Genomic DNA, 27,226 nt, shown 5'->3' with positions numbered 1-27,226 from the left:
TCAGAGAGAGAGCGTTCCTATTGGCTGTTCATTCAACGGAGGCAGCTGTGAATCACTAGCGAACTCCAATCAAATTAGGCAGCGCTGATCAAATATGAATTAAAATGTTTTCAGAAACATTTTGTAGTGTACTGTTTAGCTGTAAAATGAGAAAGTTTGCTCCGGCTGGTGGGTGGTGCTTGGTATTTCCTCAACTGATCTCAACATGGCCGGGTCACAAACTTTCTAATTTTACAGCTAAACAGTACACTACAATATGTTTCTGAAAACATTGTATGCGTGAAATAGGCATTACACTAACAGAATATTAATTAATATTTGATCAGCGCTGCCTAGTTTGACCGTTTGATTGAAGTTTGCAAGTGATTGACAGCTGCTCAGAGACGGCAAGACTCCAGCTCGGCTCTGATTGGTTGTTTTCCTCCGGACTGTGAAATCTTGCAGATGCCATTAGGAGCACCGGAGAACACCGGAACATGATTTTTTTTTCAGATTACCTGTTTTATGCACTACTGTCAGGATATAGTGACCGTTTTATAAAAATAACTTTTTTTAGTCATATTTGCTTCAATCTGCCTACCCCAGCTTGAATTGAAAACTCATTGGATCAGTTAGTGGATGTTTTTCTCAGCTTACAACAGTTAGAAAGAAAATTGACTTCCACTTAACATGTAATTATCATCTGTTGTGTTTCCTTCTCCTCTTTCCTCCTCTCCTTTCTGTCCCTCTCCTTCTCCTTCCTGTCCTTGCTTCCTCTCCTCTTCATAATTCACTGGGCCGTTGTGTTTCAGGCTGAGCTGGTGCAGCTTTGGCATGACACACAGAGCCTCTCCTCTCCGCCTTATGTTCACACATATGGCCCATCCGCTCGCCTTAGTAGCAACTAACAGAGCACCAGCCACAGACTGGATTTGCATTGTGACTGATTGCATTTCTGGGAGTGTATTGTATTATTTTGTAGCCGGATTGTCTTGGATTTTTTTTTTTTTCAAAACTGCCACCCCGTTAATTACAAATATAGCCATGAGTGGGAATGCAGATTCATTTGAATATATTTAAATATATATTTTTAAGTGTGTTTTAGAGGTAGCTCAGCCTCTGAGGTTACAGGTTTACTCCCGATGCTACTGTTCTGTTCTGAAATTCCTCCATAAGCAGCCAATAATGAGTTCTAAATGATCACACGTTTCCTTTCTCTCTCTGTCTCCCACACGCACTATAAAAGAACAATGCAGACTTCTTATATCCTCACACCGGAAGCATAATCTCACTCTTCTATTTACACGTTGCAGATCACTGTGGATGAGAGAGCTGGCTAAATACCTAAAATGTGCCTAATCTCCACGCTAAATATCTAAATCTTATTGTGAATGTAAACCGTATTGTAATCCGGAGTTTTGCTTGACGGCTGCAGTAGGAACACAACCTGCAGAGACACTGCGTTTCTTTTTTTTTAAAGATTTATTTTTATTGGCAAAAGGCTTATTTTACAATTCAATTCCAACGTGTATCAACATCTTTTTTGTTTTTAAAACAAATATTGAAACCCGAAACGTAAAATAAAATAGCATGAGAAATTAATATTTATAGAAAAAAAAGTGGTAAATATTATTGATAATGAACCTAACCTTTTATCAAATATACTTTACATAATAATAATAATAATAATAATAATAATAATAAGTAATTGAAAATATAAGATACATTCAAAGTAATGATTGAAATAATAAAGAAAAATTCTTAGAAAAAAGTCATTAAAACATCTAAAAAGAAATATACATATTGCATAAAATGTATATAAATAATAAACACACATATCTAGTGCACATACACGTTTATAAATCTGAATGCATCAGTAGCAAGCATGGTTTGAAGAAATATTATAAACAAAACTGCAGAAAATCCCCCCCCACCCCACCTCCCCAGTATAGCTCTCTAATTGCTTTCATTTATTTTCATGTACTTGCACACACCCATAAACATATCTCAGAGGGTTAACTTTGAGTTGGTCCAGGGGGAGTTGTAAGACACTGCGTTTCTGCCTGGACTTTGAAAAAAGTGTGTTTATCCGGGTCTGTAATATGTTTGCCCCGCGTGGCGTCAGTGTCACCTGTCAGTCTGGGAACTTCCTCAGGAATGTGACCGGTTTAGAAACTCTCCCCTCCTTCTGTTTCTCAGGCCGCCCTCGTCCCGTCTGTGCCAATAATAGAGGCATCAGCTGCGACTTTGGGGGATTGAAAGGTGACAGCGGGAGAGAGGGAGGAAGAGAAGGTGCAGTGAAAGCGAGATTGAAGGAGGGAATAGCGGAGGAGGAGTGGACTTTAAAGTGCCACTGAAGTGCCAATATTTCGTCCTTGACAGGATCTCTCCGATTGGCCACCATGTGGGAATTCTCTTTCTTTTTAATTGGCCGCTGAGTGGCGTTGCTGTGTCCTCGTCGGTTGCTGAGGTGAAGGAATTTCCTCAGAGTTTTAGACAGCCACTTCTACTGTTAATACTTTAGTTTCAGGTTGCCCCCTTGGTGTCTGTGTGTCCTTGGTCACTCCACATCTCGCCGTGTTGGTGTTTTAGCAGCTGCCTAGGGTGTTGGACTTCTTCCTGCTTGCCTTCTGTTGAGTAAATGCAAAATCCTTATTAAGTCAGGAACCGTGTGTTTGATACCTGAATTCCCTTCTACCGTGGGTACAGCTTCTTCTTTTTTCCTCCCTTGGGAAGGAATCAAAGCCTTTCTAGAAATTTTAACTTTGGTGCTTTCAAAGCTCCCTCCTCCTGTCCCCGTCCTCCATCCCATCACCTCCTTTTCATCATACCCCAGCGACAGCATTAAAGTCTCTCTCAAGTCTCAGGATGCCACCAAGGATGTCTCCTTCATCCCCCACCCTAAACAAAAAAGAGCGCAGACTATCACCACTTTGTCGGGAAGGGTGAAATGTGTTATGGGAGTGTAGTCTGCAGAGAGGCATCCTGAAAGTGAAGGATCACAGCTTCTGTAGGTAATTTGGGCTTTTTGTCGGTACACAATATATCTCTCTATATATCAGCACATTAGTCAGGAAATATTGAAACATGCCTCAAAACTCAAGAAGACGCTCCCAAATGACAGGAACAACAGTCCAAAACCCAAGAATATTTAATATACAATTATATAAAACAGAGAAAAGCAGCAAATCCAACAAAACTTTTTTTTCTGAAAAACAGTTTGCTGATGGTCGTTTTTAAAAAATTCATCATTCATTTTATTTATCATTTGGTATTTGTTCATATTTTATTTAAGTATTTATTTACTGCCTGACTGACTTTTTGAATGAATGTGAAATTGCTGATCCATTTACTGGAAGATCGCTTTTATTTTGAAATCAGTCCTTGGTTGCTTTTATTTTGAAATCAGTCCTTGGTTGCTTTTATGTTTAAGTCAGTTCTTGGTTGCTTTTATTTTGAAGTCAGTTCTTGGTCGCTTTTATTTTGAAGTCAGTTCTTGGTTGCTTTTATATTGAAGTCAGTTCTTGGTCGCTTTTATTTTGAAGTCCGTTCTTGTTGCTTTTATATTGAAGTCAGTTCTTGGTTTCTTTTATTTTGAAGTCAGTTATCGGTCGCTTTTATTTTGAAGTCAGTTCTTGGTTGCTTTTATTTTGAAGTCAGTTCTTGGTCGCTTTTATTTTGAAGTCAGTTCTTGGTTGCTTTTATATTGAAGTCAGTTCTTGGTCGCTTTTATTTTGAAGTCCCTTCTCTTTGCTTTTATATTGAAGTCAGTTCTTGGTCACTTTTATTTTGAAGTCAGTTCTTTGTTGCTTTTATTGTGAAGTCAGTTCTTTGTCGCTTTTATTTTGAAGTCAGTTCTTACAGGCTCTTACCGTAATGCCTAGTATATATACGTACCGCAAAACAACGTGGGGGCTAGTTTCGCTGCCTGACGACCTATCCTAACCTTAACCATTCAAGTTCAATGCCTAACCTTACTATACTATACACAAAATAGGAAATGCATGTGCTCTTTGCTAACTATACATTTCACAGAGCACTTTTCACATTGTGTTCTGTAACTGATAACAAACATCTCCTTTTAGCCCCGGGTCTCATCCTTAAATCCCCAGCCATCATCTCTCTGCCCTCTCCCCCATTTCCCTGTCCAAGTCCATTCAGTAATACCTCGCAGAGGAAGAGAGACGGCAAAAGCATGCCTGTGTCCAGTTAACTGTTTATTTATAAGATGTCCTCGCAACCTGATATTGGAGATGGGGCGCTGGTGTCTGACTATTTATTTTTGTCACTAAGCAGCAGCTAGTGAAGCCTACAGTCCCCAGGAGAAGGTGTAATATTAAAGTCACCAGTGAGTCTAGCTGAGGATAATACACATTTGTGGTACATTTTTCAAACAGCATATACTCTACAGTATATAGTATATAATGCTGTATGACTGTTGTACTTGTGTTTCAAACCAAGTCAAAACATGGTTGAAAACTCATAAGACAGGTGTGCGGTTTGTTTTAATGTTCTTTTAATTGTAAAGCTATGCCTATATTGTAACGCCCAACTTATACATGTTATTTATACGATTGGTTTGCATTTCAATTAAAGAGTGATTCCTCCTTCACAGATTGTTTTATTTGAATTATGTCGAACAACCCTGTTTCCTATAAATTAAGTTCCCATACAACTAAACTGCATTCTCAATTACTTTTCGAGGGAAAAGTATTTTCTCTCAGATTATGGTTGCCGTTTTAAACAGTTTTAAACACGTGGTTAACGTTGTAAATTGAAAAAAAATAAAAAATGCAGCAAAAATACTTGGTTAGATTTAGTAAAAAAATCATGGTTTGGCTTAAAATGACTAAGTTTGTTACGTTATTAAGCTACTAGGACGTAAATGAAAAGTCCCGTGTTTGTTTGACCCATCCACCATTTGTCATATGTCAAAAACAAGTGTAATCCAAAAACAAAATACGTTTCCCTCGAAATGTAATTGACAAGCAGTTCTGTTGTATGGGAATGTCATTTTTAGGAGACGGGACTGTTGTAAGAGGCACAAATAATTCAAAGTATACATAAAAAAAAAAAAAGCAAAGATTAAAATTATCTTCATATACATATGTTTCTAAAGCTAAGACTAAAAACAAAACAGTTGAAACACTTTAAAAGGACAACATGAACCTCATTGGATCGCTGTCTGAGACCAACATACATATAACAGTCTAGAATTCACTCTTTTGTTTTCGACTATCTTTACCTTTTCAAAGTGGTTTCGATTTGACATCTCACTTGGAAATTCCCCCATGTTCTCAACTAGTCTTCTGTCATTACACTTCCGTTGCTCATCGGTTGTTTTGCACAGCGTTGCCTCATTTAGCAGTGCAGCTGCTGTGGTTTTAGAAAAAAATAAATTAACCTCAAGGTTTTTTTTTTCTCTCTTCCTTTTTTTTCAAGCAAATCATCAGCTTACATAAAAACACAATGAAAAACAAGGCTTTAGCGCTCATAAAACATTTATAATACCATGCTGCAAAAGTGTTAAGGAGTGACTCTCTAGTGAGCCACTGCCTCTGTATTCAATCAGAAACCTTCTCTATTAGTCTGACAGGTACACCCATTTAATTACTGCTGCTTTTGTGAAGCACATACGACATGAAGCCAATTATAAAAAGGGTTGTTTTTAAAACATGCTGCTCAGCTTATCCAGATTGCTTTGTAAGTTGCTTCTGTTTCACTTTGAGTCAGGACAAACACAGTGTGACTTACACTGTTTGATACAACAACCTTTATTTCCAAATAAATGCTTTTCTTTGTGTTAATAGTTAAAGAGGACCTACAATGCTTTTGTGCTTTTTCCCTTTCCTGTAGTGTGTTATATCATTTTTTGTGCATGTAAAAGGTCTGCAAAGTTACAAAGCCCAAAGTCCAGGCCAAAGGGAGTTACTCTCCCCCACAGAAACACTGCTCCTGAACTGCCTGAAACACCTTCCTTGATATTTCACCTTTTCTTCTGGTGACATGGTGATGTCACAAAGTAACACACTTTGCGGCACGCCCTCAAATAAAGCTAGATAGAGCGGAGCTGGAGCGGAGCAACTAAAATTTGGTCAAAGCGTTGGGCTGAAAAGTGATTCTTAAGTTGTTCTTCTTATATTATTATTTATTAGTTATTCTTATCATACTATATCTAGCCTTTGGACACATGGGACTACTGTTTTTGCAATAGACTACATTATATTTTATGAAAAAAACAGTAGCCCCAGGTGCTCAAATACTAGATATAGTATGGTAGGAAAATGGAGAAAAAGGAGCACAATCAAGTATTTGGCATCTATGAACTCAAGTTGAAGATATGCACACATATGCAGTGTAAAAAAAAGCACATGGGAAACAGTTAATAAACACAATGTTAGCATTTTCCCTCATTTTTCAAAAAGCCTGACTTTGACTACTGATAAAAGTGTGACTTTACATGCGATCTAAAAATGTCAAAGTTGTACTGTTAGATACTTTCCCAAAGTATGTTCGTATCAAATTTCAAGACTTTTGACCAATCCTTTTTGCACCTGAAAACAAGCATAATAGGTTCTCTTTAAGTTCATCTCAGCACCCAAAATAAATGCTAAGCGAAGATCTGAGTGGCTTTTAATTTCCCTACCCATCCTCCCTGCCCACACGGCTCAAACATGATCAACATGTGGGAAAGTCTTCCGGACTGTCATCCCTCAAACGCCATAAATCGCTGCAGTAATTGCAGGGCAGTTAAGAGGCTCTGAAAGACCCCAGCCAATGGGAGGAGAGAGTCACACAGACATCGTTAAGTGCTTGTCCGTAACAAAGGTGTCGCCATGGCACCCGGTGAACTGGTTTCAACCGACACACCAGAGCTAGACGCACAAAAACAATGTCGGGCATGTGTAACGGCATCTCTTAGTGGTAGTTCTTTTGAGGTTTTCAACCAATCGGGAGGCATGTGGGGAGCCCCATGGTTGTTATGTCTCTTTTCCTTTCCTCTCTTTCGCTTCCTTGCATTCATGTTCATCTGAAATGTTTCATTCGGATGCATAGATACAAAAAAAACTGCCATTTTCTTTTCCTCCCTTCCGCCTGTCCCTATTCTAAATGTCTTCGGCCTCCTCCCCCAACAAACCTCTCCATCCACGTCGGAGTAATCAGCGCCGGGGAGGTGGGTGGAGTGTGTTTGGGGGCGGCGTCGTAGGTGTCGAGGTAATGACTGCTTTCTGTCCTCGCATCCGAGGAGAAGATTTCTCATCTCTCTTTTGCCTCCCTGTCTGTGCGTGTCACTCATTCTCTGCGTTTGACGGGGTTTCTTTATCCAGCAGCGTAGACGGCTCGGCGGGCTCTCTCATAGCGACACTCCCCCGCCATCATCAGCCCTATTGTCACGCGATGAATAGACGGGCTGTGTTTTTGATAGGTGAGTGGAGAAGAGTGGGGAGAAAAAAAGGCCTAGAAATTTGAGAGAGAAGGTGTGGCGTACCTTAAGCCTGTGGAGGAAGGAGAGGACGGGAAGAAAAAAAGAACCCATGCGAGGTAGACAACATCCTGAGAGACAGAGAGAAGAAGAATAAGCAAAAGAAAGAGAAACAGATGACAGACTGAAAGGGGAAACGGGAGGAATATTGCCCCCGGCAGCGTAGTTGAAGGTAGCCTACATGAAAGGGATGGAGCTTATCCCTGGCAGCCATCTTGGACTACTTTCCAGAGGGTAAAACTTTAACGCTCCAAAACAGTGTGCAGAAATGATTCCAAGGTGGCAGGAATTCTAAAGTCGTGGAGCGAAGAAAGGAGAATTTCGCTTCCTGAAGTCGACTCTTTTTGGATAAAAGCTTTAGCAGCGGGGAAACTGACTACACAGAGTGGCGCCCGTGATTAAAAACAAAAGTTTTGTCCAAAGGTGATGCACGGCGAGGGTCGAGGTAGCAACAACAAAAGAGTCTTTTTTTTAAGTTGGTCAAAAGCTACCTGGGAGGCCTCGTGTTGTTGTTGCCGGGGGAGTTCCTGCGGTGATTTCACTCTCTATCGGGCATCTGCTACGGGGCAAAATGGAGCCACAGTGGGGGTCTCTCCCTCTTTCCCTCTTTTTCTTTCCCCTTCTCTTTCATTCTCTTTTTCGTGCTTTCTGTCTATCTCTAACGAAAGCCCTCGGGGGGGAAATCATTTGTGTCGTGACACACACACTTGCACAGGAGGGGATCCTCTCCTCCATGAAAGAGCTGTATGAATAACAAACCCCCTGAGTTCAGTCCTCCACACTAACAATGGACACAAACACACACACTAGCTCACTCTCTCTCCTCCCCACACACACACACACACACACACACACACACCTACACGCACACACACACTCGGTTTGACCCCTCTCACAATAGCGAAGGCATGCATTCATTAGCGGTTCCAAGAAAGCTTTGACTGGTTCGGCATTGTTGGCTAATCCAAAGTCCCACCGCATATCACCTCCACTCTCCCCCTTCCATCTATCCGTCCCTCTCTCTCTCTGTTTCTCTCTCTCCATCACATCTCTTTCACTTTGTCTGTCTCTCTCACTCGCTTCCCTCGGGCTCTTTCATTCTGAAGTCGCTGAATGACCCACCGATGAGCAGTAAAAAAAAAAAGAGCTTGTGAGAGGAGAGAGGGTGAAAGTGAGAGCCAGAATTGTTGTAAGAACTAATCAGATTACTCCACAGCGTTGATAATATTATCCCTTCCTGCCCCCCCCCCCCCCCCCCTTCATGATGGATTTCTATCGACAATGAGATTTGCGTGGCACGAATCAGTTTAAGGGCCTGAACTTATCAAGGGGATTGACTTTTGATTCAGTGCGAGGCGCTTTGAATCGAGGTGTTTAGGTTGTGACGAGACTAAGTATGGAGTAGTTTCCCCCTGCTCCGAAAGCAACTCCCCTAACCATGCCTTCTGTCTTTCTCTCTCTTGTCTGTCTCCTCACAGATCTCTGAGGTGCTCGGCACAATGGGACTCCAGAACCTCTGAGGGGTGAGCACAAAAGGCCGTGGGGAAGAGGAAGAATAAAGCCGAGGGAGGGGGAAAAAGAGGACAAAAGAGGAAGAGGAGGAGGTGGAACAGAAGAAGAAGGAGGGAAGATTCTCACCCGGCGCCAGGAGACGAAGGAGAGGCTTTTTTCTGCAGAAGAGAAGTGGGCGGATAAGGAGAGGGAGGGAGGGAGATTTGAAAGGAGGGATTTGATCTGTCGGGGGTGCATGCTCTCCCCTAAGTCCCCCCCCTCCCACTCGGACATCCTTTTTACTTTTTTTTCTGCATCATCGACCGGACAACAAAAGGAAAAGAATGCGCAATAAACTAAGTTTGGGATGCCTCGGGGCGAGCAGGGGCCTCGATGTGAGACTACCAAGGACTAGAGCCTTGCTGTTGGGCTTGCTTCTGGCCACAGCAGGCTGGCTCCTTCCGCCAGTCTGTGCAGATGTGGAGATCGACGTGCTTGGCGAGATGGTGTTGATGGAGGGAGGTGGAGAAAGTGAGAGGGTGGGTGGAAGTAGTGACCTGGAGGCCTCCATGCACTCCTCGCTCCTTCAGGACTTCCAGGAAGCGACGGAAGGTATCCGGGCGATGGAGGCTGTCGCCGCGGAGACCGTCGAGAGGGCGGCTACTCAGCAGAACTTGGCCGCACCCACTGCCTTCCCGGACTCCTCGGCGGTAGTGGGTCGGATCTTCCAGATGACGGTGCCAAACAAGATGGAGGATGTTTACCTGGGTGATATTGTCAAGGTGAGATCCCGGCATCACCGCTTTATTTCTTTTTTTAGTTCATTTGAGTTTGTTTCCATATCAACCCTAATGTTATTTTGCTAAAATTGGCTTCCTTATTGTTTGTGCTCAATTAGATCCCAGCGTGGTCTAACTTCCTGTTGGTTACAGATGGTTCTAAAACTCCAATAATACATACCCAAATAGAGTTTTGGGGAATTGGGAGGGTTAGTTCTGCATAAAAAGCACCAACCACAGTTGTGCTCCATCATCACATTCATAGAGTATGTTATATTTCATTGTATATGAATATGTTTTACAGTGTGGGTCTCTCAAACCCTGAACAGAAGCCATTGTCTGTAGCGGACTTCTGAAACAAGTCATCAGAAAAATTGGGAAAAGTCACAAAGTATCTTTACACACCGGTGACGTGCGATTATTTCACACCTCCATGTATTTGTTTTTAGAACTGTTCAGTATGTACACTATAGTGTACAACAACACAGAGGCTCCGTAGTCCGAAACAGGATGACAAACTTTATTACTCCTTTCTACCTTGACAAAGGCAGCGCAGACCAGATCCACTCCTTCCGTTTTTACCTTTCACAATAAAAGCCATGGACATATACTATTCACAGGCTAATATTTTGCATTTTCGTGTTGTTTATTTGTCACACCCCCGGTGTCTGAAGACCTTAAGTCATAAAAGGAAAAACAAGGAATGGTTTTGACCCAATTTAAATCCATCATGTGCAAAAACCAGCTTGGCGTTCCACTAAATCTCATGAATGGCACATTGATTTCATGTCAGCCTCTGAAACTGTGTCGCCATCCCCTTTTCTATAAGCTCTTACCTTTCACGATAAAAGCCCTAGACATATACACTGCGTAACTGTTTACCAGAGGCAAATTCATTCAGAGCATTTCACTAAAAGGAAACCAACATAGCTTACAGTAGTTAAGGCTATACAACAATTTACCTGAGGCATATCCACAGGCGAGTATTTCACATTTTTGTGTCATATATTCGTCATGCCCCCGGTGTGTAAAGGCCTTAAGTCATAAAAGAAAAACAATAAATGGTGGTGACCCAATTTAAATCCATCATATGCAAATACCAGTTTGGTGCTCCACGAAATGCCATGAATGGCACATTGATTTAATGTTAGCCTCTGAAATTGTATCGCCATCTAATTTTTGCATAACTGTTTACCAGACGCAAATTCACTCTGAGCATTCACTTAAAGGAAACTAATATAGCTTGTGTAGGATGTGCAACAATTGACCTTAGACAGACCGTCAGATGCTGCTCTGGGTCAACAGGATCCCGGTAGTCGGTCCTCTGCATGCGCAAATCTATTCAAACCTTTTATTGAACAAGTGTTGCCACTGTCGCAAATTATAAAAGTATAATAGTTTTGATTTCCCAGGCGAGTATTTTTCATGTCTGTGTTGTTTATTCGTCACGCCCCCGGTGTGCAAAGGCCTTTTTAAGCTGATAAAACCAGTATGTTCTTTTAGTTGTTAAAGAGGACCCAGCAGCTCCATAACTCCAAACAACAACATGAGGCCACCGTCACATACGAGGTTATGACACATTTATAAACCCGTACGTGCAGACACAAACATAACAAAGAGGCGGTCGCAGGGAGATGAGGGAGTATCGGGGGGTGTCGGGGTCGGTGTACAGTTTCTTCAGCCTCAGTGAGTGGGTTGACTCCAGATGAACTCCAAGAACAATCAGAGAGGAGCCGTTTCCCTAAAAAATATGTGCCGTTTCTCAGAACCTGCCCCGAGGCGGCACATTTTTAAAGCCATTCAGAGCAATATGCCCTTTTTTAATTGCACTGAATTTTCCGCAATGGCCAATTTTCTATAATATATGTAGCCTCATATCTGAGGCTTTAGTAGCATTGCCCTCCCCCTCCTCCCTCTCTCTCCTTGCTTCTCCCGTTTCTTCTCTCTCTGGCCCTCCCTCAGCCAATCCCACCTGTTCATCCTCATCCTCCCTTCTCTTCTTTCAATGTCCTCCTCCCCTCTTTTCCATTCTCTCAGACGATACCCCCTAGCTAAAACAACTCATCCTTCTCCATATCTTTTTCCTCCACCCCTCCCTTATTGTTCCAGACACACTTTGTCTACATTTACTTGCTTTCACACCCAAATGTTCTCTCTACTATCTTTCCTTTCCTCCCTTCATCCATCTCTCTCTCTCTCTCTCTCTCTCTCTCTCTCTCTCTCTCCCTCTCTCTCTCTCTCTCTCTCTCCCTCTCTCTCTCTCTCTCTCTCTCTCTCCTTCAGGCTAAACCTTTAATATTGCACCCTTCCTTCCTTCCTGTCCTTCATCTTCCTCGCATCACCTCCGTCTGTAACCAGCCATCACTCTTGCCTCGCTATCCGTCCAACCCGCTGTTCTTCCATCCCCTCTTTCTTCTTATCCTTTTTTCTTTATCACGTCTCTCGTTACCCCCTATCTTCTCTCCTCCACCTCCTCGTCTTCCTCTCTCTCCCTCCTTATCTCCCTCCATCACATTCCAGCCTTTCATATCCTATCGCTCACTCCCTCTCTCCCTGCCTCCAATTTCTTTGCTTTTAAGTCCTATCTCTCCCTCCACATCCACTCCTCCCTTGCTCCTTTCTTCCACCCCTGTCAAATCACATCAGATCATATCAATCAAGTTCCCCAGTGATGAGCAGCATGAAATTATACTGTCCTAATAAAACTTACACATGAGGCAGGTAGACTCGGTCGCAAAAAAGACACTTTTGAAAAGGATTCAAAGAGGTCTAAATACTTTAGTTTTGTCTTATTTCACAGCAGCAGCTTTTTTGGTGTATTTCCAAAAAGGTAGATTTCATTCCGGGTAGGAATTGCTCTTCAATTTTTCATTAATGGTAATGTTCTTATACAGTTTACAGACGACTGAGCAGGGCTATTTGCAGGATCTCAGCTGATTGGGGCTGACTTGATGTGGCTAGCAGGCACCCAACGGACGCCTTGTGTGTTCTGTCTGGGAATTTAAAGGGATGTGATGTATATTTCTTGTGACAGTTGATACACGACCCGTTGGGTCAGCTGCCTGGCTTATCCAAGCTTGTGGAGGTTAGTTTTCATAATGTAACCATTATTTTGGGAGCCTGTTCGTTTAATTTTGGCACTCCTCTGTGCTCTCTCTGCTTAATTGATGGCTGATTCCTCTCCTCTCGTTTCCTTCTGCTATCACGCTCCTCCTCTTCTTTCGACCCGTCCTTCTCTCCTCTCCCCCCCTTTCTTTCTTTTTAATCCTGCTACTCATCTTCCTCTCACCATTTTCACCTCTTCCTCTGTCTTTCCTCCCCGCTCTCCGTTCGTCCCACAGGCTAAAGCTGTTCTTCCAAACCTGATTATATCTGTCACACTGTAAGCTGGGGGCTCCCTATTAGAGCCAATAGGAGTTGACAGCGTGGGCATAGAAGTGGTAGGGAAGGAACAATGAAGAGAGAGGAGGAGGAGGAGGAGAGACAGAGGACAGGCTAGAGGTGGTTTTGAGAGAGATGAAGGGAGGCGTGAACAGAGAACGAGGTCATGACCTTAGAAGCAGCACGATTACCTTTTGGGGAAATCTAGCTTTCCTGTAAAAGACAGGGCATAGATTATATCTACACGGTGGGATCCAGTGGCAGAGAGAACATATTTTATAAATGATACTGAGATTTGGTAAGGGTTTATTTCATTCAATTACTAGAGGTCGACCGATATAATAACGATAGTTTGAAGCAGGAAACAGCTGATAGACGATTAATCAGCCGATGTCTTCTTTACTTCTGCAGCAGCAAAGCCGGGTACTAGTGCATACGCCGTCATCATTCTACATCCTGAAGTGTGATTTGGTGGATTACATCATTGGAAAAATGTTGTATTTGTAATGGGCAATGCACTGTTCTGTGGTTTACAGTATGACAGGCCCGGATTACTTCTGTTGCGTGTTTCGTACATTGTTAAATGCCCCTCTTGCAAACCATAAATGTATATATATATATAAATGCATATTCCCGGGGTAAGGAGGATCCTTAAGTGTGCGATTTCATGTCATAAATGGATGGTTACATGGCTGGATTATTTGGAAGAGACTACGCCAAATTGGTACAGTAAGCAAGTTAAAGTAACCTTGACTTTGTGTTTGGAGCCTCCATGCAAAGCGGGGATGTATGTACCCGCGTGACTGGTGGCGACTGTGCAGCCATCGGCTACTATCTGAGTCCAGTTCCGTCGATACTGATGGCTTGTAAAATGTTCTATCGGCGCCGATTAATTGGCCATACCTCTACCAATTCCTCTTTTTTATATTTTGATCTCCTCTTGCCTCTCAAAACTAAAGGAGGAGCAACCTCCTCTGCCTTTATCGACCAGCCTCCATTGATGTGAACCATACATAGTCCCATCGAACTGTCCGTGTCAAAGACACCTCCTTCCTATTTTGCTCTTTGACTGTTAGCTCAATATCTACAACTTCAGAGAGTTTGTTTACTCCGCCCTCCGTTCCTAATTTCCCTTCCCCTGCACTCCTGCTCTTTCCTCCATTACAAATTTCAACACTTTCCCCCTGCATCCGCCGTCCTTCCCCTTCTCTTTAGATGTGAGTCCCCCCCTCAGGTATTTGGAAGGTCGGCGCTCAAGGTTGTGGAGCGAAAGGCCAAATCAATTTTTGTGCTTGGCGTTGCACTCATACTAATGGCCTTTTCTTATGAAAATCGGCCAGAGTTTGAGAGGTCTCCAGCTCCGTGACAGCCCGCCTGTCCATTCACCTTTTGCTGAGCAGTCTGGGCCCCGTTAGTGAATACACCACCGATTATCCATTCATACGGCGTAGAGATCCTCAGCCGGGTGGGCAGGACATCATCCTCAGAGGAAGAGAGGGAGGTTTTACAGAGGTTGCAGAGACAGGACATACAGTATATTATCTTACACGTACATATCGATTTATCTAGGGCTGTCCTCGACCAAAAGAATTCTTAGTCGACTAGCACTCACAGGATTCTGTTGACTAATGGATTAGTTGATTTAATCAACAGATCATAGATATTTGTAGGTTCATTTAAGGTTAAGGTTAATTTGACAGTATCTCTTAATTAAGGGCTCATGTGAGAATTAGTGATGCACACAGCTGATGGGTTAACTTTCAAATGTCTGGTCATATTCTTTAGTTATTCTTTGATCAACAGTTCCCAAATAAATTAGTCTAATTATACCGATATTAAAACTGCTTGTGATTAAAATGTTGACAGACATTTTTGGGGAAAAATGGGTAGGCCTATTCTAGAAAAATCCATGTTTATATTCCTCAAAGCACGGTATAAAAAAGAAGCATATTTATATTAACATCAAAAGTCAACAGATTGTATCATATTAGCGATAATAATTGAAAAATTGCCAATGATACCTAGCCCAAAATGCAATCAAAAATTGCACAAGATTGTGGGGTGTATGAATGACGTTGCATACAGTGAGGAAGTGATGTGTAGTTGTAGTTGCAATGGCAGTCAATTAATGATGCCGTTGACTGTTTAATGCATAGAAACATTAGTGGCACATTGTGTTACCAGAACACAGTGGTTGTGGTGGTGGTGGCGTGTGAATGGTCACATCGTGTTAAAACACCATTAAGGTGTTGCTTTTGAGCATGGACCCCTTAACTAAATTGGTTGAGGCAAATTATTCGGTATTCTCTTTGATCAAGACAAATTTTCTAATTTGATTTCTACTGCATTTATGGCCGGTTAACCTTGTTTGAGCATTTATGAGTGTGTGTGAATGATTTTTTAAAAACTTTTTAGCCTTGGAATAAATGAAAAGGTTTAGAAGCTGTGCTCCAACTACAAAATACCTACAGGGCTGGAAAAGAAATATTTTTTAGATTTTTTTTTTCTAAACAAGTCCTTTCCAGGGGCAGAGACACAACAGCGCGGTGATAATTCACGGCAACGACAGTGGTCGAAAAGGTGGGACTTTTGCCACTGCAGCATCTGTGCTGCTGGGATTGTATCGTCTACTGTTATTAATGGAAGTGGCCGCAAGAACAGGGTTCCTGGCCAACAGATGAGTACTCTCCATAGCCTCATTACCACAATTACCAGCGTAATTAGCTGATTGGCTGATGGGCTGGCTGGCAGGCAAGCTTACCCCCTTCATTTATTTGTTTCCCCTCTTTCATTCCAGGAAATAACTGACGTTAGCTGAAACTTCTTTTGTACTTTTAGTTCTCGGAAAAAAGAGAATTCAGAGTCCAGTAATGTTGAGTTCAGTACGTGTTTGTGTGTCTGTGTGTTTTTGCATGTATGCCTCAAAGCATGTTGTGTATTCCTTTGTGAATATTTTGATTGTGTATTTGCATGCAGATTAAAAAGAGAGATACTCGCAGCTAATTACTCTCTGTAACCCTCCCCCCCTCTCCCTACACTCTCTGTGTCTTTGTCTGTCTCCACGGTAAAAACGCCTCAAAGCACCACCCTGGATAACAAACAGTTTATTTGGTAAAACACTGGTCTCCCTCTGCTCTGCTAAACCATCCGAGCTCACACAGATGGGAGATTGCGTGTGCGTGTGTGTGTGCGTGTGTGTGTGTGTTCTTGTACTTGCTACATAGTGAGGACCAAAACAAGTTTTTAAAACACGTGACTGAGGACATTTTTGGAAAGTGAGGACATTTTGGCCGGTCCTCACTTCTTCAAAGGCTTGTTTGAGGGCTGATGGTCTTTGCACACCAAGTCCTTGTGAAGTGAATATTTACCAGATGCCATTTTGGATGATGACGTTCGCACGGACGGTGGCTCTGAGTGGTCAAACATTCGTCTGTTGGCCTTCGACAGATGCAAAAAACACAGAAAGTCTAATCTGTTCTGAAATCTTTGACGGACAAAAGTTTCAGAGTCAGTGTGTAAATGTGATTGACACAACAGGAGGTCTTAATTATTTCTAAACGTGCGACAATTTCTAACGAAAAATACAGACTTGGTGTGCAAAGAGCTTAAGACTCAGGTTAGAATTAGGTTTAGGTTAAGGTTAGGGTTGGGGTCAGGCATTTAGGGTAAGGGGCTATGAGTTAGTGTTGTCAAAAATGTTGAGGTATCGACACTGAATATCTGAAACCGTTTCAATACTCATTTCCCGCAGTATTGATACACAGGTACCAGCTACGCCTCTGCTCTCTCTTCTCTCCGACAGCGAGTCGGCGCACAACGCTATTCATCTTTTAGTAAAAATCCCAAATTTTATGCACTCAATGTTGTGTAAACTTTTCCCCGTGGTATCAAAAATTGTGTAAAATGTCGATATTTTTCAAGGTATCGTATCGAAGTTAGAAATTCCAGTATCGTGACGACACTACGATGAGTGTCCTCACAAAGATAGAAGTACAGGGATGTCCGCGTGCATGCGTACGTGCAACAGAGAGAGAAAGAGACAGTCAGTACAAAAGAATAAACACACATACAGATGCATATTTGTGGGAAAGTGTTGCTGTGTGTGTGTGTGTGTGTGTGTGTGTGTGTGTGTGTTTGGTTGTCAGAACACATTGACTAGCTGTTTGAATCGCTCCCCTCTTGATGAATGGAGACAGTAGCTTGCTGTTGTAAAGGGCCATTCCCCTCGGGGGCATTTTGGTGGGAAAACTAACTTTCTCTTCTCCTCCCCACTGAGTCCTTTCCTTTCCTCTCAATTCATTAACGTCTCCTCCTTTGTTTTTCTTTCTGCCGTCTCTCTTTCTCCTTCACCCTCACTTTCTTCCTGGCATCTTGTTATATTTCCAGTCCTCTCTGTCCCTCCCCTGTTCTTTCTTTTTTATCACTGTCGTTCATCCTTTCTCTTCCACATCAGCAAGCTCTCTGTCTCTCTTTTCAGCTACTGCAGATTAGCAACACAAGCACATTTTTTTTTCTGTTACACAAGCAACAATTATTTCCCCCTTCTATCTCCTGATGAACTCCCTCCACATTTTCTTTTTGATGGGGCTTTAAAACCCAAAACCATCATTGTGTTATTTATCTCTTTCCATTTGCTTTGCAGTCCAGCTCGCAAAACCTTTCTCAAAATTTGGATTCTCTAGGCTCTCCTCTTATAATAGAAGTATTCTCGTTCGTCATCTGCCTCCCTGCTGTCCTGCTTTTTACAGAGAGGCTCACCCTATAAGCCCCTGTAGCTCCATAGCTGTTAGCTGGCAGGGTAGCAGTGGAAAACTGGTATTAAAGAGAGCAGGAGGGAGGAGGCAACCCAAAGATAAAAACACACACACACACCAGAACATATGAGTCACTCTAGCTGTAAGCTAGCATGCCGCGATCGGTTTACTGGCACCAAAACGGTGGTGGCCATGTTGCTATGTAATTAAACATACAGCGGGCGAGGCTTTTTGATTCACATGTCCCAAATTATATGCTCCCATAAATTCATTCATAATGTGGAGTTTCTCAGGTTTAGCTGAGAGTTTGACATGTGCCTACTGGAAAACATTCCCTTTCTGTCCGTGTAGAAGGCTCTGTAACTGTTAGTCACATCGATGCCTTCATGTCAGTGTTGGATTTCAGAGCGTAATTTCCATTTGACCTTCAGCAAACATAATTACTGCCAAACTGCCACTGTTTGGCTCCCTAACATCCAGCTAATGTGGTGGTTTTAAAAGAAAAGTATAGACATATTTTGCATCTGCTCACCATTGGAGAGAAAGCATCCTGATTGTTGTTATAGCGTGTCCTTTGTCGCCTAGCAACCACAGGTTTTGGACTGGCTGGTATCCTCTAGCGTGCTTGGTTGCCGCCCAAAGGGGAAGTAGAGTTGCAGCGTGGCGACGGGCTGCTTTCATTGGTTTCCCAGGCTTAGAGAGCCAAGCCTTACTTGGTGTGTGAAGGTTACAGTAGCAGATTATATTTAGACGCTGGACACTGCGATCATAGATTGGCCTATTAAGGCAATTCTACACAGAGCAATTTGTTGATCATCGCTGGTGTAATAATAATACGCAGGCAATGATTCTGTCAGCGACGAGTTCGATGAATGTGCAGCTGCTGTACAGCTGTGTTCAATATCAAACAGTATCATTGTTCTTCCTTGAAATCTCAATTTGGAATGAAACTCCTTCCTCTCATCTTAAACTGCGTTGATTTAGTTGGGAGTGACCAGCCTCCGTGTCCTCTTGAGGCAGCAGCGCCCTGCGTCTCCTCCACTTCAAAAAATAAAAGGCCCTTCTATGTATATCATGTCTCTCATTATCCCTGAGCAATGTGTTTAAGATTTAATGGTTTGTGTCGGCACTATAGCTCGTTAGCCGGATAAAGATAGCTAATGTTTTATTCACGGCATCAAAGGAAAAAGGGGATAATTGCTGACCTAGGGACAAGCGGGGGCTTGGCACTGGAGTTGTTCATCAAGAGGAGAAGCGATTCTTTAAGGATGCACTCAGCCTGTCAGGTTACAGCGAGGAAGACAGTCGGAAGCGAAACAAGTCTGTCAAATATCTTATTGAAAAGAGCAATAAATGTAATCGTAGTTGAGTTCTTTTTCTTCGCGTCTCAGGAGAAATGATGGGGACTCAACTTAGGATGAAGTGAGCTTTAATTGTCTAATATTGTCCTCCATTGTAGCTGTGTCACAATGGATTTAACAGTGTTCTGATTTGGCCCGCAGCTCCTTCTTTAGAGAACTCGACTATATTATTTCTTCCTGCTTCTCACAACACTTCCCTGTGGATCTAACTCCAGCGCTCATACAGAACTATACGAGTGTTCATTTTTCTGTGAGGTCCTGTCATTTTTATAACTTGTCAGTATGTCCTTCAAAACAGAACGCCGCTGACATATTTGAGCAGCAAGACAAGTGCACGTTTACGTTGTATTTACAGTAGAATGTTAAGGGGTTGTGATTCTTATTAAATCTACAGTAGAGCTCAAATGATTAGTGGATTAATCTGCAAACATTTTGATAAGAAATTCATAATTTTACGTCAAGCAGAAAGTTCAAACATTACAGAGTTTCAGCTTTTCTTTTTCTTCGTTTTATGTTACAAAGTAAATATCTTTGGGTTTTGGACTGTTCGGACAAATCAAGTAACTTAAAGGCACCTTGACCTTTAGGAAATCAAGTTTTTTGAGATCAAATGATTAATCAAGAAAATGATCATCAGAATAATTAGGGCTGCAACTAACGACTGTTTTGATAATCGATTAATCTGTCCATTTAAAAGAGTTTTATTCAAGAAAACAAAATGTATTCCTCGTGTTCTTGTACAATGCTCTTTTACTACTCATTGGGGATGCAGCCATGCGCTGAAAATAAAAGAGAAATATATATATTTTAGCTATTTGCCCTTGTTTAAATGTGTTGCTTTTTTGGAAAGAACTTTGAGCTGCATAATGAAAAGTGCTCTTAAGTTTATTATTATTTTTTTGAGGCAACAGCTTGGGTCCATATTTACTTCCTGTCAGCTGATGTTATTCACATACACCACATTTGGAATGTTTACTTTTAAAACTGTGAAATGTCCACTGTCTCTCCAACCTTATTTAAGCTAATAAGTGTTTGCAAAATCTGCAGATTTTGATGGACAAACTCACAATTATATGTTAATTTAAAAACAAATGTAGCGGACAGAAATACCTTCCGTCTGTTTTCTCTCCGTTTTGTGATGGATCAATGTAACCGAACGTTACCGAGCTTTCAAATAGCTTTATCAGGGGCCCAGCTAAATTGATCCATCACATTTTTGTATTATTTTATTTTTACTTTATTATTTTTTATATATATATAATTATATAATTTTATTATATTTTTAATCAATTTTAATCAATTTAATCAATTTGTTGTTGCAGCCCTAAAAATAATTGTTATTTGCAGCCCCACTTACAGACACAACATACAGAGGACAGTGTGAGCGATCGGATCTTTTACAAAACACAGAAAGAGAACAAACTGATTTCTTTGTTTTAACAGATGCATCGCTTATAGAAATTTGCACCAGTCTTTATTCTTCTGAAATTAAATAGTATTTGTGTGGGCAAAGCGGCGCTCCAAAGACAAACAGAAGTGTGGGTCTGCAGGTGTGTGTGCCCGACTGTGTGCACAAGCTGTTGGTTAGGCTGAGATTCCCCACAAGAGTAAAACTGTAGTCGAACATTTTCTACTGGTGAGGATATTTGGTGTGTGTGTGTGCGTGTGTGTGTGCGTATGTGTGTGCTGCTGATAGTGAGTAATTCTGGTGGGGCTGCAGCATTAGTCAGAGCTGAAGCTGAGCGTCTGCGGAAAACCAGCCACATGCTGAGACAGAGATAACACACACACATGCTCCGTGTTATTGTTCCAAGCAGGGGTTGTACAAATATCCAGTTGCATGTACATAAAGTATATGCAGTGTGTGTTTTTGCCTCTGTGAGTGTGAGCATGCAGTCTTTCAGTGTCTCTGTGCTCACTTTCTCTCCTCTCTCGTTCTCTCTTTCACACACAACATCTGTCTCCCCGGGACTTTTGTTTACACTCTGCTTTATTTTCCTTACTCCCGGAGTCCAGCGTAGCACAGTAGGTAGCGAGCTAGCATTGTGTTCGCTAAGCCAAGACTGCTCCTTGGATGACTACTGCATAGGCGGCAAGCTGTGTGCTCGTCTCCTCGCTTGCCTTCCAGTTGTCCTTGTCATAACAAAAACACACGCGCGCACACACTCGGTACATGTATTTCTCTTTTGCTCTTGCGTGAGCAGCTGACTTAGTGTTTCTGCTCACACACACACACACACAAACACGCCACATCTTTCTCTTCTCTCTCTCTCAATCTCTCACCCACACAGCTGGAATCAAACAATGGCCAGCTCCTGTTGGCTCCTGCGTAGCCTTCCATCGTCGTAAACTGCAAGCAAAAGAGAGGGAGAGGTCGAGAGACATAGAAAGAGAATGGGTGGGAGAGCTTTATGAGTTTTGCTGCAGGCTTTGGCAACCAGGTCTACCACAGTGTGTGTGTGTGTGTGTGTGTGCAATAGAGAGAGAGAGAGCATACTTTAGCACAGGTTTTATAGCTAAGAGCCCTCTCCATCATTATGCTTTAATGACTATATAATAGGGGGGTATTTGTGGTTCCGTGTGTGTGTGTACGTGTGTGAATTAACGTATGTACACACACACGATGGTTTGCTCTCTCCGGTGTAGCAGGAGTCGTTTGCTTGTGCGTATGTATCTGTGTTTGCTAGCAAAGTTCTCTCTTTTAGTGCGCAGCAGTCACAAATATTTGAATGACTTTGCGTCTTTAAGTCCAGCAGCCCATAATGTCTTCCTTATGCTACTCATTCCTGTGGACGTCTGACACTGCACCATTCTACCTATTAATAGAAAGGGTATGTTTTTCCCTGGAACGAATTTCATCTCTGTGAAATTCCATTCAACTTTATTACGATCCAGTGAAAAACTCAAGTTCCACTCGTATGCTTTTATTTTGGACGTGAACAGGAGGTGTGTGCAGAGTTTTGGATATGCATTGTAGGTTTTATGGTCGAGGAGCCATTAACGCATAATTAAATCAAGCTTTACAATGTAGGTACTGTATAATAACTGCTTGGCAGATTGTCTTATTGGAGAATAAGTTGAAAGGTAAATATTATCACTATACGATTATTGACATTATTGTTTTGATTATATTCAACATGTCAGTTCCTGTTGCTCTCTGAAAGGGTGGGTGCACCCAAATTACAAAATAACATATTTTCTTCACTTACCTCTCAAGTTGGTCCTAATCAATGCAGTTTCACCTCCAGGTTTTGAGACAATCAATCTCTGAGATTTCCGCCATAAACTAATGTAATGGTGGTAAATGGGATTTGTTTTGTGGTGCTCAAAGGCAGTGAACACTTCAGGAACAATGCACCGGTTATCCACAGACCTTGCTGTCAGCAGCTTTCATTGGTTTTAAACTGCTTTCTAGCAAAGAAATATTCTCGAAATAACTCCTGACAGTCTATATTATCCACTTAGTAGGGCTGGCAAAGTTACCACGATAGTAATGCGTTCTTAATGCGTTAAAGAAATTAGTCCAGTTAACACAATTTGCAATTCTTAGGTTGTAGCCGGCTTTATTTTTAAAGCCAGTGACACTACTGGCATCTTATGAAACTAGAAAACCTAAGGAATCCATTGGTACCAACCATGTCATACTGGCTTGTCACGAAGCAGGCTAAATAACGCTCCAAACGTATGCTAAATTTTGGCGAGGAAAAACTGGCATGGCCATTTTTAAAGGGGTCCCTTGACCTCTGACCTCAAGATATGTGAATGAAAATGGGTTCTATGGGTACCCACGAGTCTCCCCTTTGCAGACATGCCCACTTTATGATAATCACATGCAGTTTGGGGCAAGTCATAGTCAAGTCAGCACACTGACACACTGACAGCTGTTGTTGCCTGTTGGGCTTGAGTTTGCCATGTTATGATTTGAGCATATTTTTTATGCTAAATGCAGTACCTGTGAGGGTTTCTGGACAATATCTGTCATTGTTTTGTGTTGTTAATTGCGGAATGTCTTTAAAATGTGCTATTTATGCACCTTCCCATGAGATCAGGTTGATGTAATCCTATTGTCTATGCTGTGAAAATCTGAAAACCTAAAAAAACTAGAGGTAAATTTCATTTTTGTAGTCAAGGTGAACTGACCCTTTACTTTTTTGGGGCAGTGGTGGCCTAAATGTTAAAGAACCGAGCTTGTGATCAGAAGATCGTTGGTTCAATACCCTGGACCACTTGGTTATGACCACTGAGGTGCCCTTGAGCGAGGTAGAGCTGGAGCTGTTCAGTTGCCAGCAGATCAGACTGTGGTTGTACTGTTCAGCTTCCAGGTGTGAATGTGATCAGGGCGTTCCTGAAAAAGAGAGCATTGCTGTCATTGAACCTCTCCTGAATAAATTAAGGTGAATTCAAATTAAATGAAATCCAAGCACTGACAGCATGGTGGTTTCAAAGGAATGTTCTAGTTTTGTTGAGTGTGTGTGTGTGTTATCTTTGGATAACGTGTGTCTGATGCTGTGGGAGGGTTGCAGAGTTTATGAGAATTTACATGAATCAAAAAAACAAATTTTCAAATCTCCAAAGTTTTCCATTGTTAAAACACTGTTGTTGTTGTTTTTTTGTGAACACGTTGACATTTCAGAGTTGCAGGGCTTGCAGCAGCCCTCCCTGCTCATATATTTCTCGTTCCTAGATTGCACTGTTAAGGAGTGTGAATGGGCCTGCTGTGGACCGGGGCCACGGATGAATTTTTAACGGTAGAAAATGGGCTTTAAGATGGATTTCCCCTCGTAAACATCCGCCTGCCTTTTGGTCACACAAAGCCCCCCCACCACCACCACCACCCTCTCGTTCTATAGCTCTTCCATCCATCCATCCATCCCTCCATCCCTCCTCTGCGACTCATATTTTCCACTGGAAACACTTGACTATGCCAGCAATTCCCTCTACGCTCTCTCTCTCTCTCTGTCTGTATGTAACCTCTGGGTTACTCTCCGTCTCGCTCCACTTTTCACCTCCCCTTTTCACATTACCTCCCCTGCTTTTTTCCTCCATCATTCTCTTTTTATCTTTTCCCCTCCTTGCCCATCACTCCCTCCCTCTTCCACCTCTGTCCTTCCTACCATGCATCCTCCTTTCCCCTCTCTCTCTCTGTTTTCCTTCCTCTCGTTCAGCTCACCACGCCGCGTTTCATTTCACCCCAAGTTATCATATCACAGCGGCATGCATGCCCAGGCTGCACCTCCTCTTCCTCCTCCTCCTCCTCCTCCCTCACCTCCTCCAAAATATGAGGCTTATCTGTCGAGCTGTCAGCCTCGTCCCCGGTAACAATGCTCTCCTTTCTCCGTGTTCTCCTCTCGCCGCAACAATGAGCTGCTTTCTTTCCCCCCCGAACGCCGAGAGACTCGACGCCTCCTCATAATATCTCTATGTTCAGGAGATCTCTCTCTCATTCTTCTTGGTTGACCTCTCTCTTTCTTTCTCTCCGTCTCTACTTCTGCCTCTCCGGCTTTGTCAATATCCCCCCGTCTATCTGACTGTCTTTCACTCGCTGTGTTCTTTCTCCCGCTCTTTCTCTCCTCAAAAGAGCTCTGTGATTGCACGTCTCCTGGGATAATAAAGACGCGTGTGTTTGTGGAGGTGCAACACTATATACATATGTGCAGAATTACCAGGTCATGAGTGCACGAGATGTAAAGAGCGCTTGAGGGAAAGGAAGGAAGGAAGGTGCAATTGCAAAGCTGCAGTATTTCTCCAGCTTAATGAAATGATATACGTCCTTTTATGGTTTTGGCTGCGATCCTAAACCATATAGAGTAGCAAAGTGAGAAGAATTTTTTCGGGCTGATTGGGTTCCAGAAGTAAGAAATCCTATTCATTTTCTGCATAGACAATGTTAAATGAATGTCATTTGGAGCACTTCCCAGACATGGATGGGCATGAAACTCTCTCCTGGTTGAATCATCACTAAAATAAGATCAGCAACTGCTTTAGGAAATATCTGCTTCTTTGATTAAAACAGAAAAAGTCAAAAGGTACAAGCCTTTAGACATGAAACCTTAAGGAGAGTCAAGTACGAGCGTTCCAGTAAGAAATGTCCAAAACAATGAGCTTAAAATTTGGTTTGCTACGCTGCTAACGGCGGGCAGAACCTAAAGACTATGCTTTGTAGGAAGAAGCTATTAGGGATGCACCGATTTATCGGCCGAACATCTGTATTCGCCGATATTCGCCTTGTTGACCGATGGCAGTGGCTGATGTTTTCTGTTGTGTTGAATCAACAAAAGTCGGCCGTGTGGGAGAATTACATTGTTTCGGAGAAAGAGCCGCGACAAGAACGTTGTGATCAGTGACAAATGAATCAGCAAAACAACGGCTTACAAGATTTATTAAAATCAATCACTGCGGTCTGGATGGGAATAAACCTCGTGTGTGCGTAATGTCAGCCCAATGAGGGGTGCCGCAACGGCCAGTATGTTACAGTGGGAACATCCTCCATGCTGTGCAGCCCGTGCAGCAGCCTGTTCTCCATATGGGGATCCAGTCCCGGGTAAGCAGCATCGTAGTCCCGCAGCTCCACTGTGGGTCCATCCAGCCCAGACAGCTGAAGCAGCGAGGCCCGAGTCCGGGCTCTCCATTCATTCCCCTGCGGCGTTCTGCCGCTACTAGTCCAGTAGTTAATCGATCTTGGCTGGCGTCGTTCTCTATTAGGGATAAAAAAATATAAATGAAAAATGCTAAAATGGGTTGCCAAATATCCTTGGGCGGACCCTGCTAAGTGAAGTCTATGTGTGAGAAACACTGCTTATGTTTCTAATCGCTTTTACATTTACATTTAATTTATATTTCCCAAAACATTTTTTCTTTGGCTGTGTACTGAAACAGAACACAAAAGAAAAAGGTTTTATTAAAGGTTGTTTCATAAATTTTAATGATTGAATTTGTGCTCATTCAAAGACAGTGTAATGAACTACTGAATGAACAGCTCAGTTATTTTTAGAATGAAGAGGTCTTTGTTTCCCTGGCACAAAAGGGGAATACCAACATCGGTATTGGTATCGCCTCAGAATTTTGCAGTCGGTGCATCCCTATAACTTATTCAGGAGTTTAGTTGTTTTTCCAAAATTCTGTTTCAATTTTGCCCGGGGAGCAACTTGAAGTGCAGTGTCTCGCTCAAGGACACTTCAACATGCAGACAATAGGAGTCGAGGAATCGAACCGCCAACCTTGTAGTTAAGGGATGACTCCCCACCCCCGCTCCACCCACTGAGCAGCCGCCTACAGAACATCGACGATGTTTCAAATAGGATTTTAAAGTAGAAAATACTTCCGTCACCAGCAGCTCCTCCCACCTCTCAACTCTACAGATACTGCTCTGACATTGGACGCACAATCTGTGACATTAACCGTCATCACGGAGGCTGCTTTACTATCCGTCTCTGACTCGGTGTCCGGGCTGCAGCGCCGTCTCACTTCCGACTGCAGCTCCTCTCTGACGGAGGACTGTAATTCCAAAACAAAACAGCTGAGGAGGCAGAGAGGGAGCTGGAGCAGTGATGCAGAGTGAAATAAGGATGATGCCAGTGATATGCGATAATGTCTCCTAGTGTTTCATGCCTGTCACTCACGCAGACTTCAAATACGTTCTCACCCCAGTTTGCCACACCACGGTGCCCATCAGTGGAGCTTATAGCGCCGATAGTCACGGTGGCTTTATGGCTGACGTTTGTGTCAGCGAGAAAGAAAAAAAAAAGATGATCAAACAACCCCTAACTTTGAGGAGATTATCATTTATTTCGTTTTAATTAACAGTCTTTGAAGTCGGGGGGGTTGAAGGGGCAAAACGGATGTGGTTCGCTGCTGCACTCACGCTGGGGGTGACAGCCATGCTTAGACCTCTTTATACATGTCATTGATTCAGTCTTTAAAAAGGCTCTTATCTTTTAGTGGCTTGGGTTTTTAATGCCATCAACATTGACATTCATTGTACATGGTGCTTAAAGTAAT

General features: G+C 42.5%; 1 protein-coding gene across 2 annotated transcripts in view; it reads left to right on the top strand.

The window, feature by feature from the left end:
- Positions 1–27,226, top strand: part of dag1 (dystroglycan 1) — a 63,989-nt gene that overhangs the window by 28,630 nt on the left and 8,133 nt on the right. For both annotated transcript variants that reach the window (XM_037788284.1, XM_037788225.1), the window contains one exon: positions 8,941–9,735. In XM_037788284.1, coding sequence (XP_037644212.1) covers positions 9,298–9,735 — 438 coding nt within the window. In that variant the 5' untranslated portion in view covers positions 8,941–9,297. The remainder of the gene's footprint in view (positions 1–8,940; positions 9,736–27,226) is intronic.

This window comes from Sebastes umbrosus, chromosome 1 (assembly GCF_015220745.1).
Source record: "Sebastes umbrosus isolate fSebUmb1 chromosome 1, fSebUmb1.pri, whole genome shotgun sequence".
In the NCBI taxonomy this organism is placed as follows: Eukaryota; Metazoa; Chordata; class Actinopteri; order Perciformes; family Sebastidae; genus Sebastes; species Sebastes umbrosus.
Note: the sequence above shows the minus strand (reverse complement) of the source record. Positions and strands in the feature narration are given on the sequence as shown.